This window comes from Notamacropus eugenii, chromosome 1, assembly GCF_028372415.1.
Source record: "Notamacropus eugenii isolate mMacEug1 chromosome 1, mMacEug1.pri_v2, whole genome shotgun sequence".
Lineage (NCBI taxonomy): Eukaryota > Metazoa > Chordata > Mammalia > Diprotodontia > Macropodidae > Notamacropus > Notamacropus eugenii.
In genome coordinates this window covers 482,303,841-482,319,410 of record NC_092872.1, presented here as the reverse complement: position 1 = coordinate 482,319,410, position 15,570 = coordinate 482,303,841, and the positions used below count along the sequence as shown (strand labels likewise).

General features: G+C 39.9%; 1 protein-coding gene across 5 annotated transcripts in view; it reads right to left on the bottom strand.

The window, feature by feature from the left end:
- Positions 1 to 778: 778 nt before the first annotated feature.
- Positions 779 to 15,570, bottom strand: part of FUBP3 (far upstream element binding protein 3) — a 69,858-nt gene continuing 55,066 nt past the window's right edge. For 3 of the 5 annotated variants that reach the window (XM_072632728.1, XM_072632727.1, XM_072632731.1), the window contains exons 12-19: positions 14,886 to 15,027; positions 10,029 to 10,189; positions 9,148 to 9,221; positions 8,719 to 8,799; positions 8,422 to 8,498; positions 4,660 to 4,731; positions 3,507 to 3,634; positions 779 to 2,200 (exon numbers count right to left, since the gene is read on the bottom strand). In XM_072632728.1, the coding sequence (XP_072488829.1) occupies positions 2,192 to 2,200; positions 3,507 to 3,634; positions 4,660 to 4,731; positions 8,422 to 8,498; positions 8,719 to 8,799; positions 9,148 to 9,221; positions 10,029 to 10,189; positions 14,886 to 15,027 (744 nt within the window). In that variant the 3' untranslated portion in view covers positions 779 to 2,191. The remainder of the gene's footprint in view (positions 2,201 to 3,506; positions 3,635 to 4,659; positions 4,732 to 8,421; positions 8,499 to 8,718; positions 8,800 to 9,147; positions 9,222 to 10,028; positions 10,190 to 14,885; positions 15,028 to 15,570) is intronic. The other 2 variants (XM_072632730.1, XM_072632729.1) reach the window with 1 other exon arrangement.

Sequence of the window (15,570 nt, the reverse complement as noted above, 5' to 3'; positions counted from 1 at the left end):
GGTTAAAAAAATACAAGGCAGAAGTATTTATTCTTCTACTATACTCCCTTGATTCAGAGACCATTTGGCCCACAGCTGAGACTATACAGTATCTCATCATTTGAATAGACCTTGAAGAAGGTTCCCCCAATGTAGTCACCGAGACCTATTTCCAACCATAAGTAGCAATCAATGTGCTATGCAGCATCACCTCCAGCTGGGAGCATTGCCCAAATCTGTTACTTCTGAGAATAAGAGGAACAGCACTCACAGGGGCAAGAACTGCAGAGATCCATATCCTTATTTTATACACAATCAGATGATTATGTATGGAGGGACAGGTTAGTAGAAAATGTGGAGCAGACAGTATAGGCTTTGCTGACTTAGTTACAGTAAAGTGTGTTTATACAGCTGAGGATTGGATCAAATCCCCTTGATATTACTCCCATAAATTAATCTTCAAGACCCACTTACAATGACAGTGTCTTTCCATATGAGGAAACTCTAGTTATTAACTTCTCAGTGTCATGCCACTTCAAGAGATGCTTAGATGTGACAGGTAAGAAGGCCTGACTGTAATTAAGGCTCTCAAGTCAATAATATCAAATTATACAAAGCCATTAAAATGAAATTAGTTTAACGAAGTAGATATAAGCCTATGTAGTGTAGCAACTAAGTTGGAGATAATGCAATGTGAGTCAGCCGTCTTAAGAGCAGGCGAGCATTCCTGACTGCTTTCCATTTGGGGTGGCAATGCGAAGGGGAGGTAACAAGAAAATGCAAAATAAAACAGACTAAAAACACTTCACCCACAAGAAGCCTTGTGGAAATTTTATTATATAGAGTGTAAAATGCAACTGTCAGTCAAATAAAAAGAACATTTTGTTTTAAACACCATGCTCAACATTATTTAATTGCATTTTTTTATAGTTAGACATTTCAAGCATTATAGGGAAATAAAAAGAAAGAGAAAAAACCGAACAGTAAATTCAGTACATTTCAAAACGGAATGTCCCTCAGGTCAATTAAAAATGCAAGAAAAAATAGTTTCAGTTCCGTTTTTTTTCTTTAAAAATACAGTTATCTGTACAAGAAAACACTAAACATAAGAAATCATATTATCCCTTTTATTAAATCAAAATTATTTAGCGCATACTGTGGTTAATACTAGAATCATTTATTTTTCTAAGTAATTTGACAAATATTAGATATGAAAATATTTGAAAGAAAAATGAAAAAAGCAAAAAACACCTTGGAATTAAAAAATAGTTACTACCTTATATATGGTTTAATGTTCCACAGTGTTTGTTAAAGTTACTAGTAGCTGATTTATTTTTAATATTAAAAATAACAGTATTTATATTTCTGAGAGTATAGAGGAAGGTTTTTAAAATTTTTTAAAATAAGCTTGGAGGTCTTAGATACACAAATGCAACCCAAAATGGACATGTGAAAAAAAGTATTGCTAAAAAAAATTACATGTTTTTATATTACCCCTTTAGACTCTAGAAATTATACAAACCCTACAAAATGCCCCCCCTCCCCTAACCTGTCGGACAGCAAAACAGTTAACTGTCTCAATACAGAATTCACATAATTAATTACAATACATAATGTAGTTTTTTAAAAAATGCAATAAAATCAGACAGCCAAAATAAAAGAAATTAGAAGTAAAACATTTAATAATGCATTTACATATTTAAGAATATTTAAATACTGTTTAAAAAATTTTTTTAGGATTTGTTACATAACACCTAAGACTTCCAAGCCACTTTGTTGCAACAGAAAAGATCAAAAAGGAAAAAGAGAAACACACCAAGAAAAAACAAAAACAAAACAAAAAACCCCAAACAAAAAAAATTCCCATGTTTGAAATGTCACTACTCTGAGGTACATTTTGGTGTCTGGAATTTGCAGACGTTGTTCCAAATAGAACCCCAAAGTTTACAAATTTGGAAATAACAATAAAACAAAACAATACCCCCCAAAAAATGAAATCAAAAGATTACCAGCATTTTCATGAAGTTTAGTATATTACTAATTTTTCCTGATTCTTAGAAAAGTTCAGTATAGATTATTCTACAACTAGTGTTTCACAAAAATGAACAAAAAAAATCTTCATCAAAAGGCTGCAAATCTAGAAACCTCTGTTACAAAAAGGTTTTCTTTCACAATGATTTCAAGGAAAAAAAATTGCCATAAGGACATTGTTCTACTGCTCCTGTAAAGGAAAAAGAAGAAAGGAGAAAAGTTATTCCTTGGTAGATTTTTTTCAAGTATGTACTTCTGAAACATTTCTCCCCAGGGCAGGTGACAGGTCACACTTTCTCTGGTATCCAACAGACAACAGAGTCAATGTACAAGGAGATAACTCCTCTCCCGTCTGTGAGACTGATGTCATAGGATATGGCAAGAGAAAATCTTAGGAGAGATGTTTCAGAGATTTTCTTCTAAATGGGGACGTAGAAGGGAGTGGGGGAGAAGTACAAGCACTTCCTGGCCTGTGGCCGTTGTCAGACTCTAGAAAGCTCAGCTACCCATTCCTACTGAGCCCACTAGGCAGCTTGCTAAGGATGTTACCCCTGGAGCCCACTGAGGCAATCATGACTTGAGTCACTGGACACTGTGGTTTTGCAGTGCTATCAAAATGAGAAAACCTGTGGATGTTTTTCCTTTAGGTGCCTGATAATTGGCCTCAAATACCTATCAAAATGTCTAATTATGAAACTTTTGAATGCTGATTTCCTATCCATAGGATTAGAGGTTGGGAATGCACAAGGCTGAAAAAATCTGGCTTTGTGCTCCTCAGCCCTGCCTCCCAAGGAGTAGCCAATATGGAACCCTCTATTACGTGACCGGGAAGGTGCCTCACGGAGCTGGAACAAAGGACAGGGCTACATAATCACTGTGGTTAGACACCTTTTGAAGCCCAGTGACAGCAATTTTAACAGCCAGCCCCCCTCCCATGTCAGAAAATCTAACGGAGTGGCAACTTGCTCAGAATGGCAATACAGTTCAATTCTTCATCTCCCCTAAATGGAAGTGCCTTAGAAAGTCTATGTATTTTCTTGATTGTATTTTTGTATACAACTGTATACAAGTCATACAATTGTATACAACCGATAAATTGATGGAAATTTATTAGGTCATGTGGAGGAGTTGCCCCACTAGGTTACAAAATTAACTCCAGTTATCTTTGGCCCAAAAGATTCCTTGTAGAGAAAGAGCAAGAAAGATGGAGGACTGAAAAGAAGTGGCCACTAGGATTTCTCCCTGGCTACTGTAATTGTCCTAGTTAACATCTGCTTTTTTGCTCGTGTCCAAGTTTTATAAAGACCCAGCTGTCAGAGTGCCATGGTTTAGGATGGAAGAACAACAGGAGACAAAGGAGACAGTGGCTGGCTAAGAGGTCAGAGCTTCAACGGGGTGGCGAGCCAATGTTCAATTCACTTGCCAAATTATTCTAAGATGGGGGGAGGAAAGGACAGGACAAAGGTACACACTGCTGTGTTCAGGGAAATACAGACCTGGCTGTGGGCCTGAGCTTGCCCTAATGTTTGCCCATAGTAAGCAGCTTGCTGTCTGTAATACTCCGCCCAGGCCATTGTGTAGTCCGGTGGGGAACTTGCCTGAGAAGCTGCATTGGCGGCATGGCCTGATTGACAAAGGAGGAAAGACAGATTATCTGAAGGCACCAATACCAGTCCATTCAAAGACAAGCCATATTAGCTGTAAAATGGTGCTCAAATCTAACTGTGTATTTCGCTTCCTAAAGTGTTGCTGGACATCAGGAAACATTGCTCACATCATCTGGTATTTCAATTTTGAAGAGCTGGACGGTCATAAGGACCTGCCTGAAGCTGGCTTGCTGATAGGTGCAAATTATAAACACTTCACAAAAAATTCCACCCTTTCCATTGCTGCCTCACCACTAACAGTTCCCTAAAAAAACCCCATCATATTTTAGCCATTCAACTACTTCCCCTTAGTAACCTCCTTTCCTTTCTATACCCAGGAAATTCTCAGTGACAGGGGAAAAAGTATCATTCCCCTTCACAGAACAGTCCCAAGACCTAAATCTTTTGTTTACCCATCCTCATCAAGCTTCAAACCTGAGCTCTCACAACTAGCAAGTGATGTGAATCAAGGTTTCAAACCAAATGAGATTTCAATTCACTCTATAGAATATTTAACTCATCTAGCTCAACCATTTAAGAAAATATACTAATTTAGCTCTCGATTTGAATTATTTGCTAGGTGTTTTTAAGACTGGTTTGGCTTGTGATTCAGTTATATGGATTAAGCAGAAAGACTTCAGGACTCTAAGGCAGCCACCACTTTTCAGAGGCAAGTCTAAGAATCCAGGTTCTACACCTATTTCTACATTCTGTCTCTCACCTAGCTGACTGCTGACCAGTGAGAATCAGCAGTGTGAAAATCAGCACAGGAAAGGGATAATATTGGGTTATTTCTATACCAGCTGAGATGCAACCTGGCTAGGTTACAACTCTGTTCTGGCAAAAGGGCAAGAAGAAAAATGGGGAAACAAGTTAAGGTATTGATAGGAAGCTCCTGAGGAAAAGAAGATGCTCTGTCCACAGTAAATTAAAGTGTGCTTGAGAGGGACAAGAAAGTACTTTGTCATTCATTGGTCATCTGCCTTTGAAGAAAGCCACTCACTCTGTTTTTTGTAATAGTCCTCCCATGCCTTGCTGTAACCAGGCTGGCTGTTCTGCTGCTGGCTCTGCTGGCCTGTTTGAAGAGGACAAAAACAGTCAGGCCAGTGAGGAAAGGAGGGTTTTTCCTCCTGCCTAGCTACTGCCCAGAGCTTTCTGGTGCATTTTTTACCCACACCAAAAAGCCTGGGGGGCACATACCTCACAATAATGCTTTGGTTACTTTAGCTTTTGGGGGGAAAAGAGGCAAGAGATTTAGCTAGAAAAGGATGGAGGACAGGAAAAAAGAGGAAGGGAACAAGATGTGAACCTCCATCCAAGAAACAATGAATTTTGTTCCATAGATATATGGGGAAGGGGTACAGAAAAGGTTCCTCCAGGTTAGGCAAGGAGCACAGTGGCTGAGTTAGGGGAGAGGGGGATGGCCCCTAAGATAGAAAGAAAACAGGTTAGGCTATGAGAACAAAAAAGCTTCCTAATGAAATGTGTCATAGGTTGTGGACTACTTTGAGGTGATTTAGCATTCAATACCTTAGAGGCATAGTTGGTTTTGTTTACAGGGTCAACTGAACTTCAAATAGGGACAGGGAGCAAAATAACATCACCCTTTTACATAACTTTTTTCTTCTATTTGAAGAAAATAGTTCTTCAAACTGGACAAGCAGACTTGTAAACATTCAAAGTAACTAAGCATAGGAAATTAAAGAAAATCTAAAAAAGAAAGCTCAATCGGAACTGTAGCCTCACTTCCCCTTGTTCCCCAATACAGAGTAGAGAAGAAACCAGGAAGTCTAGTGACAAGGCAAAGTGGACAGCGGGGAAAGAAAGCTAATTCTAATTCTTTACACATTCTCTCTCACTGTCTCTGGGTACATGCCCTACAGTGCAACATAAGCTGCAAAGGGCTTTGAATCAGTAAAGGCGGGGTGGGGGTGGGGGGGCATGGAGGGAAGAAGGAGAAGATTGTTAAAACATAATAAATTGCAAGTGTGAAGTGGGTGGAGGGAACAAGGCAGTAGCATTCTGTTTAGGGAAATGAAAGAGGGTTAAAAGACTTGACCAAAGCCATAAGTCAGGACCTTTCTTTCTGCTGAGGTCAGGGCTGGCTTGAGTGTCCACCTGTCCACCAACAAAGGAAAGGACCTCCTTCAATACCTTTTTTAAAAAATCAGAACTAGTCCAAAGTAGGTTGAAAAGAGACAGCATTAAATACATTTCACAGCAAAATGTTTTACCCTTTAGTTAATTCATTTAAGGTTGAAGATGGGTATGAGGAAGATAGAGGCATGACATTTAAATGCATGCAGGGTTAAAGGTGGGGGCCAGGAAATGAGGTTCCCCACTATCATCACTACAGAAGGGTAGAACCGAAGAGGAAGGGATGAAGGAAGAGTAGAGGAGATAATTTTTTGATAGGTGTTTTATGTTGGCAGTGGAATGACTTGGTTCTCTAAAAAAGTGAAGGAGAATGAGAAGTTGGATCACTGGCAGAAATACACTAATGGATAGGTAAGAAAGTGGGATCAGTATCCTCTGATAGTACCTTTCTCCCTCCTCCCCTGGAGATTTCCTTTAAAATTATAAACAAAAAGGAACATTTGGGATGCAGAAAATATTTTTCAGTTATAGGTATTTATGTAGTTTCTGAAGAGTAATCCTCCCATGCCTTGCAAAACTCCCTTTGACATGACTGAGAACTAACCTGATCGTTAGCCAGGGAGCAAGTAGTGCAGTTAAGTCAACTTTAATAACTGTACCACCTCACCTACTGATGGCCATCACAAAGATCTTACTCACATTTTTATTTCTCTCATTACCCACCTTTTTATTTCCCTCATCTTTCCAAAGGAGGGGAAAAAAAAAATCAGAACTGACCAAACACATCTACTCTTCTGGATGTGGCATTCAGCATTTGCCTCCACCACAGCACAGAACAGGAAAAGGTCAGCTAGCCCACTAGCTCACCAAAGGTTGCTTTTTGCTAGTTAAACTACAGACACATTCAGAAAAATGTCTAACTTTCTGGTATTTTGGGAAGGATTTCCCTTCATCATAGACATATGAAAAACAGTGACATCTGGTTGAGAAATTAACCAACCAAAATAACAGAATTATAACCTTAAAAATGGAAAAAATCTAAGAGATCTACAAGGCTTAGAGCAGGGAAATGACTTGACCTCTATCAGAAGGTTAGAGTGAAGAAATCAGGGCTAGAACCTGGGACTCCTGACTTCTGGTCCTGTCATCTCACATCAAGTGCAGTATTTATTTGTGAACTAGGGAACCCAGAACTCCTGAACTCACAACCAGCATTCTCCTCACTTCTAAGCCAGTAACTTTAGAAGCAGGACTGCTTAATTCCAATGTGGAGAGCCAATGTCACTTGGCACGAGAACACCTGATATAACAGACTAGTATGCTGCAGGTCATAAAATCTGCGGTCAAAATGAATACTTCCCAAACAAAAAATGTTAGGATTTCCAATATGTCAAAGAAATTTGGGTTTTACCAAGGATGATAAAATGAGAAAAATCTCTGGGAATAGTTCCCCAAAAGGGGCAGCAACACATCTCAAAAACCAATAAAACGGAAAGGTTAGAGACAACTAAAGCTGACTTCTGATTTGGCGACTCATTTGACTCTGGACTGAGAACACGAGGAATAAACGATCACTTTAATTTTCAGACACTAAAAAGGATTTTCAAAGGGCCGCCCAAGACGCAACCGATTAACGTAAAAACAAGGGGAATCTAGACTGAGAGGGTTGGGTAAGTTTCCTCAAAGAGAAGTTATACAACTCTCCACCTCAGAAATCAGATTTTTTTCTCCCTGGAATTTAAGAAAGATTAAATACTTGCTTAATGGTTACAATTCTGTGTCTCCCACTCCCAACTATCTTCTGTCCTCAAAAGCTACACCATATTCGCAACACAGGATGAGCAGACTGCTCACTGACACTGAGAGAAGACAGGTACAAAAGTGAGAGAGATTGTCATTTAGATCAAAGAGAACAGTTCCATGTGGGACCCAAGAAGACTAGCTACAAAGAGTTAGAGATGCTGGGGAGTTCTGTGTTTCTTTAGTCTTTTCAGCATGAGACCTGGCTAAATAGCAACAGAGTAGTTTGGACCAAAGGAAACTCTGAAGTCTTGTGAAATGGGATATTTTTGGCCCATTCATGAAGGATAAGTGCCTGGCAACTGTTAAACAGAATGAAAGAAAGCCAACAAATCTGGAAAGTGACTAGAGAATGCAGAAGAGAGGCTTCAGTTCGATTTCTACCCCAGAGAGCAACAACAAGAGAGATGCTGATTCTTCTCGTCTAAGTTTTCTCCACAACCCCTAGAATATCACTTGTCTGCAGATTGCAGTCAGCCACAAGGAGGGGCCATGAGCCCTTGTGTGATCTGGGGGAGGGAGCAATTGGGGCCTAACTGTTCCAGTTTTCTCCCTGTTCCCCAGCTCCTGGAAGCAATGGTCAAGCAGCGACATGCATCTTGGGAAAGCAAAGGCACTGATGGTGAAGAAAGTCTCAGAACAGTTGGGCTCAATGCAGGCATCCTATTATAACACAAGCATGAGGAATGCAGAAGACCTGAGCTGTTTTTCCTGACCAATCATCTCTGGCAGGCTAGTCTATATGTAGTTTGCCTTTTTATAAGAAGGCTTCACTACCTTTTATACTTGAGAGGGCTCCAGGAATTCACTGATCTATTATGTGAGAAGATGTGCATCTTTTTTCATCAAACTCTGAAGTGTCACTTACTTGGGACTTGTTGTGCAGGTGTCTGCCACGTCTGGTAGGTGTTACCCCAGCCCTGGGTCATAAATGCCTGAGGACCACTGTGGATTACAAAACATTCATTCTTTCTTATCCATCATGCCCCTTCTTCACCTTACATGCCCACCTTCCCTCACATTTTCCTTTCATTCAATTTTCTCTCTTCATGTTTCCCACCCACTTCTCAAAGCCTGAGAAGAATACTATCTGTTATTAGATCAAGCCTGTCTTGCTGTTTGCCAACTATAGGAAAACTTGAATGAAATAACTGGTTTTACCTACCTCACAGGATTGCTGTGAGGGTTACCGTTCACTTTAGCAGCAATGTTGGGAAAGCACCCTGAGCTCCTCGGAGGAAAGGTACTACATGGATATAAAAAAACAAATAAAAATGCTGGGGGCAGAGGAACATATTAGCCCAAAAGTCCTGTTTAACAAACCATTAGCAGTGATAGGGCTAGGAGTTAGTCTATTGGTGTTAGTGTTAGAAAAGAGGACTTCCAAACTAGTCTGGAAAAGCCCTGACATCAATCATCAAGGGCCAAGGCCAAGATTAGACAAGGTGGTCATGGTATAATTTAAGACATTATTCAACTGTGATGTCCTTACCAAATTTTCAATCTTTTAATTGGGAGTCCCCAAAAGGGAAACTGTGGGCAGGAAGAATTCTTGAGAGAAAATTCTCTGCAAAGACACACACAAAAGACTCACTTTTGATGAGGTGTAGCAGGTGCTTGGTTGAAAGGACTCTGACCAAAGCCTCCAGGAGCGCCCATATTGGTACCCTGTCACAGACACAATGACAATTCTAATTTCCTATTCACTGATCATCTAAATTCTACCCAAACCCTCCCAATCCAAATCAGCTTTAAAAGTTAAAAAATAAATAAATGAAACAAAAATACCTCATAACCCTAAATCTATCCTTTCTTCCCCACAGAAAATTTTATTTGCAGAATGGTTTCATACCCTCAGGTGAACAATACCACAGAACAGCAAATAATGGTACCACTATGTCTATGGATGATAACACCACAGTAAACCTAGCTTATCACCCTGTGTATATGGACCAACCTGCTTGACTCTCCCGTCAATTAAGGCTGGCCCAAGTCTCTTTCTGCAATTCTATGTCCCCTTTGAGGTGAGCAGTGGCAAATCTTTCCTCCATCAACACTCCCTTTGTTTATCTGCTTTGAGGTGCCTGAAACTAAAGCCAGAGTCAATGAAAACCATCTGCATGTCTGGCTACCAACACAATGCCAACAAGAGGCCAGGCGGGCAGTGCTGGGTGCAAAGCATCAGCCCCATCTAGCCTGGAAAACAGGCAGAGATTTGGGGTGGTGAGGAGCTGGAGCATCTAAATGCTTCACTTATTGGTTCCACGACCATTATCAGCCTCTGTGCCTCAGACTTTACTCTCAGTAAAATGGGGATAACCCATCTGCCCCACCAAGCTCACCAAAACAGTGTGAGGAACTGCTGAATGGCACAGGAAGCACAAAGGTTCTTGGGGAAGTAGGGGGAAGGCACCAGACAGCCAATAGAATATTCTATTAACAGCCCAAAAGTGGGAAAAAGGGTCTTGTACGTACACCAACTTTCTCATCTATGAGATGTCTGGCAAGTTCAATCTGTTGTGGTACGCCTCTGATGGTGAATATCCGTACACTGGGGTCTGTATTAGGGGGTGGATTCCGCTGAAGTTCTACATGGGCTCCTGACTGTTGGTTTATGCTTTTGATGTTCTCACCCCCTGTAGGTAGAAAAAAAAGAATACAGGAGGCATGACTGAGGTATGATTCTAACACCTGCCAACAAATCAGACATTTCTTCCTCTTTTGCATCCTTTACTTTAGCACCAGAAAGAAAAATGTTTTTTATGCACCAGGAGACATACAGAGCAAATAGAAATGTTTAAATGCTTTTAAGGAATAATATTGTTCCAAGGAGGCAGCCATTTGTTTGTTGGTGCTTGAGCACTTGCTGATAATAGGTTGATTATGTAGAACATGCTAAGATCACAAATACTGGGTAAAATCAGAAGAACAGTGGCCATCAGAACGCCTCTTTATTGACAATGAGTTGCTGACCAACTAGAATGCATGTATCCTACCTGTATGATATAAAATGAGGATTTACCATCTAAAAGGGGAAAAGTCCTCTACCAAACTCCAAAAGCTAACACTATTGCATTGCATTACACTGTAGGTGCTAATAAATATTTCTGGATTTTGTTTGCTCTCTAATTTCCTCCTCACTGGATTCTTGGACCTAAGAAGAGCACTGTGTTTAGTCAGCAAGCCTGTCCCCTCTGATAAGCTACAATCTCCTTTCTCAGTATAAGAATGACTTTCTGATGGCTCCTCCATTGTACAACGGGGGCCACCCCAGCCGTTCTCCCCTCCCTGCTCAGGTCAAACGGCCAGGCAAAGAACGGAACAATTCTTGGCTCCCATTAAGGCCTTTAATATACCATCCTGTCACTTCTAAAGTCACTGCTTCCATAGGGAATGGATCTAGACAGGGAGTCATACCATGACTGTGTACAGAAGAACACTGGGTGGAGCAGGGCTAATGAAAATTTAGTTGGACTTTTTGAAAAACCTGTGAGAGTCCCAGTCTCTTAATGAAATTTGCTTAACAAAAGCTCCAGCCAGCATTACAATGGTTCAATTCTTCTTTTGAAATTTCACAGAACTTAAAGATCAGCTCCACTCAAGTGGAGATGAAAAAAAAAAGGGAGGAAGGGGGGAAAATAGAGGGAAAACTTACAGCACTAGTCTTGCAAATCTAGGGGGAAAATAATCACTGAACAACTGGTACAGGGCAGTAACTATCCCTAATCCATACATAAAGCAGATAAAATTAGACTTAAACATTTATTTTCATTTTCAGATTTTTCCATACCCTATCTCTCATATGAAGTTAAAAAAAACCTATAGGGACAGGGGCTACATTTGTAACATACTCGACCTTTTTAACATTCCAACCTTTGCTTTCTCCTTTGCCTTAGTCCCCTCCCTTCTCCATATGCAAGAAGGGAAAATCATTTTAGAATAACTTCTCAGTCAATTAGGTTTCCAAAGACATTTGGGGGGAATCGATATATGCTGCATCCACCAGCAAGACAACCCGAAAAAACAAACAAACCCTCCAAACCTTGTCTTTGTAACTGACAATAACAACACACCTATAGCCTGGTATGCTGAAGATAAAGGTTATACAAAACAGAATTAGTTGGTACTTTGTTCAAAGTTTCACTTAACATTTGCTTGAGTACTATGTTACACAAAGTGGTTTTAAATAAACAAAATTGTAATTTATCAAACATGCCTCAAAGTTCTGAATATTCTCAGGCTTTTCTTAAAGAACAGCTAGAATTGTGTAAAGTTCCCATCTTCTTCCTACTTACTACACAAATTATAGGTGACAACATGACAATTTAAAATATCCTTTAAGCTTTGTTTGCTTATAGGTAAAGTACAACCTCAAGCTTTGTTACTATAAATACCCCATTTTATTCAAGAGTCATTCTATAGAAAGAGTCATGGAATTTTCGTTGACCCACAAAATGGGACAACAGCTTCATTTGTCAATTGGTTTTTAGGTTATTATATCAAAACGAGGAAAACTACAAGGTTATCTTTCAGGGAAAACTATGGTTCTGCAGCCCCTGTCAGTACCATTTTCCTCTTGAGTCAAGGTAATGTGATCTCAAGGTTTATGCACAAAACAGTGCATCTTTGCTCTCAAAGCCCTGAAATCTTGTCGTCTAATATCATCTTGCTACCAGAAAACAGTAACATTTGCAACTCTACCCATAAGGATTCTTTAGTTAGGCCTTGGGAGCATGCTAATAAGGCAAGGCAGTCAACACTATGCTGCACGGGGCCGGAAGGAGTTAATTTAAGTTCATCTTCCTTCAAAATGAGGTCACCCGCTTGGCACATGGTGGCTGTCTATAGACTGATTCAACAGCCTGCTCCATTGTTCCACCTGATGGGGGGCAGAAACGACCCACCAGTGGCCCCCCAGCTGGACGTGAAATCGTAAAGCAATTAATCAAACCTGCTAAAAGACTGGGCTGACAAGAGCCAGGCTGGCCACATTATCTGTCAATATTGCTGTGTTTATCATGGAAATCCAGCCAGGGGCCCAAAGAGGCTGCAGTTTGTTTTCAAGCACCAACTCCCAGAGGGAGGGCCTGACATTTGTATGGGTGCTCTTCTTCAACCACATCCCCAACATCTTTAAGAAGCATAAGATACCATACCTAGTCAAGCTCTCAGAGAAAAAAAATAGCGGTAGGAGGAAAAGATAATGAAAGAGGAATCTTTTCCATTTATTCACTTTAGCTCATCCTGTTGATTCAGGATGATTTGCAAGAGGACAAAGAACTTAGTGGTGATTCTAAAGTATCACTCTTTTGCTAACTGTGAGAAACTCAAATGATAAAGACACAGAAGCTTCACTGACATCTAAAAGGGAAAAAAAATCAAGTATCATTTACAGCTCATCTTTAAAAGTAAAAGAAACTGTATCAAGATCAATAATAATTTGAAACCTATGGATATCAACAAGCTTTGGTCTCAAATCATCCAACTGGCAGGGTAGGAGGAGATATCAAACTTGTTATTGTCAATGAACCATACTTATTGATACAATGTCAGTCAGACATACAAAACAAATTACACAGACACAGTTCCTATTTTCTAAAAGCTTACAGTCTAACACAGGTAACACTAACCAGAAAGTTAAAAAACAAATGTTAAAACAAACAAAGTAGAATGGGCAGGAGGGTAATTTACCACCCTTTTCTCATGGTGCTCTGGCACCATGTTTCTGGTAAGGGATGTGGCTTGAGACAAAGCTCTGCTCTCCCATCCTTAAGTCTTTCCCTGAAGGAATTAAAGAGAACTCACTAATATTGTTCTTTCAAAGGTGGCATTATACCAAACAATAAAGATAAAAATTAAGGTTACTTCTTTTCATACAAAGAATATCATTCAATACTTAAAAGTAGATGGGTAACTCATAAGAAGTCAACTATAAAGTTTGGTTCTTTGACATTGAGGAGAATGAATTGTCTTTAAACACTAATTAAGGATAGATGATAAACAATTAAACCAGGAGGAGAATGTTAGATGAAAGATTAGGACTACATTCATAAAAACCTTATATTTATGAAACCCAACCCTCTACGCTGATATCTTGCTACTAATGGGGCTATGATGGAGGCTCACCAAAAGATGAAAGAAGCTTGGGAGCACCTGGCTCATGTCAAGGAACATTACTCGTTGTATTTAGATCCCTATTGCCCCATTCTACTTGTCTCTTCAACGTCTATGTAGAAGTTAAAAAGTATGAGATCACCAACCAAGCACCATATGTTACATATTTCCCACAACACATATTAAAGGATGAGGATAAGGAGACTGCCCATTATTCATGTGAATTTTAGCTAATGTTCTCTAAAAAACTGGCTACAAAGGAAATCATTCACTTTAAATTTTCTCTAAAGGGTATTTGTTATTTTAAGAAGTGCTGGGAAAAAAAAGCTAGTTTCACATGCTGTGTTATCAAAGCCAAAATACCATAGGACAAGCAGTGTCGTTTAAGACAAAAAGCATGAGTCAGGAATCCTGGGTTCTAATCAGTGCTTCATCATTTGCTAGACTCCTTTTCTGGGCCTCAGTTTCCTCAGGTAGAAAATGATGGGCCTGGATTTTTTCCTCTCTTAACAGTCTACAGTGTAAGAACAACAACTGAGGTTGCTATAGCACTTTAAACTACTCAAAGCACTTTATGTACATGATCTCCTTTGATCCTCACAACAATCTCAGTGGTAGATAATATTCTAGGTATTACCATTGTCATTTTATAGGTATGGAAACTGAGGATTTGAAAGGCTGACCTGATACCCATGATTACACAGGCAATAAGTGTCAGAGGTAGAATCTGAATCCAGGTTTCTTGGTCTCATGCTCTCTAAGAAGCTGGGACTTAACCTGGAAGAGGTCATCTGAGAAAAATCTCCTACCTAATGATTGAAATTACCTGAAAGTATGTTCAATACCATTTTCATAACAATTCGAACTAGCCCAATACACCTAGAACCTTGAATGGTACAAGAGAATGAATGAAAAATGTGGAGTTGCAAGACTTGATGCTGGGCATAGCTGCCAACCTGTTTTGGCAATGTATTCTGGGCCTCAGTTTCCTCACACAAAAGTGAGCTCCTTGAGGGCAGGGCCCATTTCCCTTTTGTCTTTGTATCCCAGGGTATGATAAGGTGCTTAATAAATGCTTGTTGAATGGTCAGTAAAATGAGGGGGCTGGACTAGATAACTTTAGGTGGGCAAATGGAATTAATTAAGCAAATAGATTCTGGAGGTATGGGTGTGAGGTAGTGGGAAAAAGGAAATGGAAATCCAGCAGGGGTTTCATACCTTTGCCTATAACAAGGCCACATTTATCTGCTGGGACTGTGTAGGTTACCTCCTGCAGCCCCCCAGGTGCCCCAACACTCCAATCACTTCGGCCACGACCTCGTCCTCTGGGTACAGAGAGGCTTCCGAAACCATCTCGTTCCTGTGAGGAAACCAAGGTTTCAGTGATGACTCGCAATTACCACCACCACTAATTTTTAGTCTCCTCTATTACAAGTGAGGTTAAGTAAACGACAGGCTCAAACAATCAATGCCGCACATCTAGGTTTGGAGCAGCAGGGCACTTTTCCATTTTTCTGACTGTTAAGGGTTCCATAAAAATGGAATTAATTCAAATCACCATCAGGAGGAACTGAGAAGATAAATGCATGTAAAATATATAAACACTATAAATACATCTAAATAAAACATTTGGATAAACTCAAAAGTTAAAAGCTCAGCTACCTTGTTCTTGTGTTTTAATTGTTGGACCCAATCTGTTGGAACTGAGAGCCTGGTTTTATCCAACTCTGAGGTTTCTTTCCTGTGGCTAACACATGCTGTGATTATCAGAAGTCAGACATCAGACGCTAAAGAGCTATCGGCATTTGAAAGTGAAGCCTGAGTGACAGTTTATGGTTTCTAACCCTCCCCCAACTAGGCTGGCATACAGACAATGCTCTATGATTCAGAAGACCTTGCAATC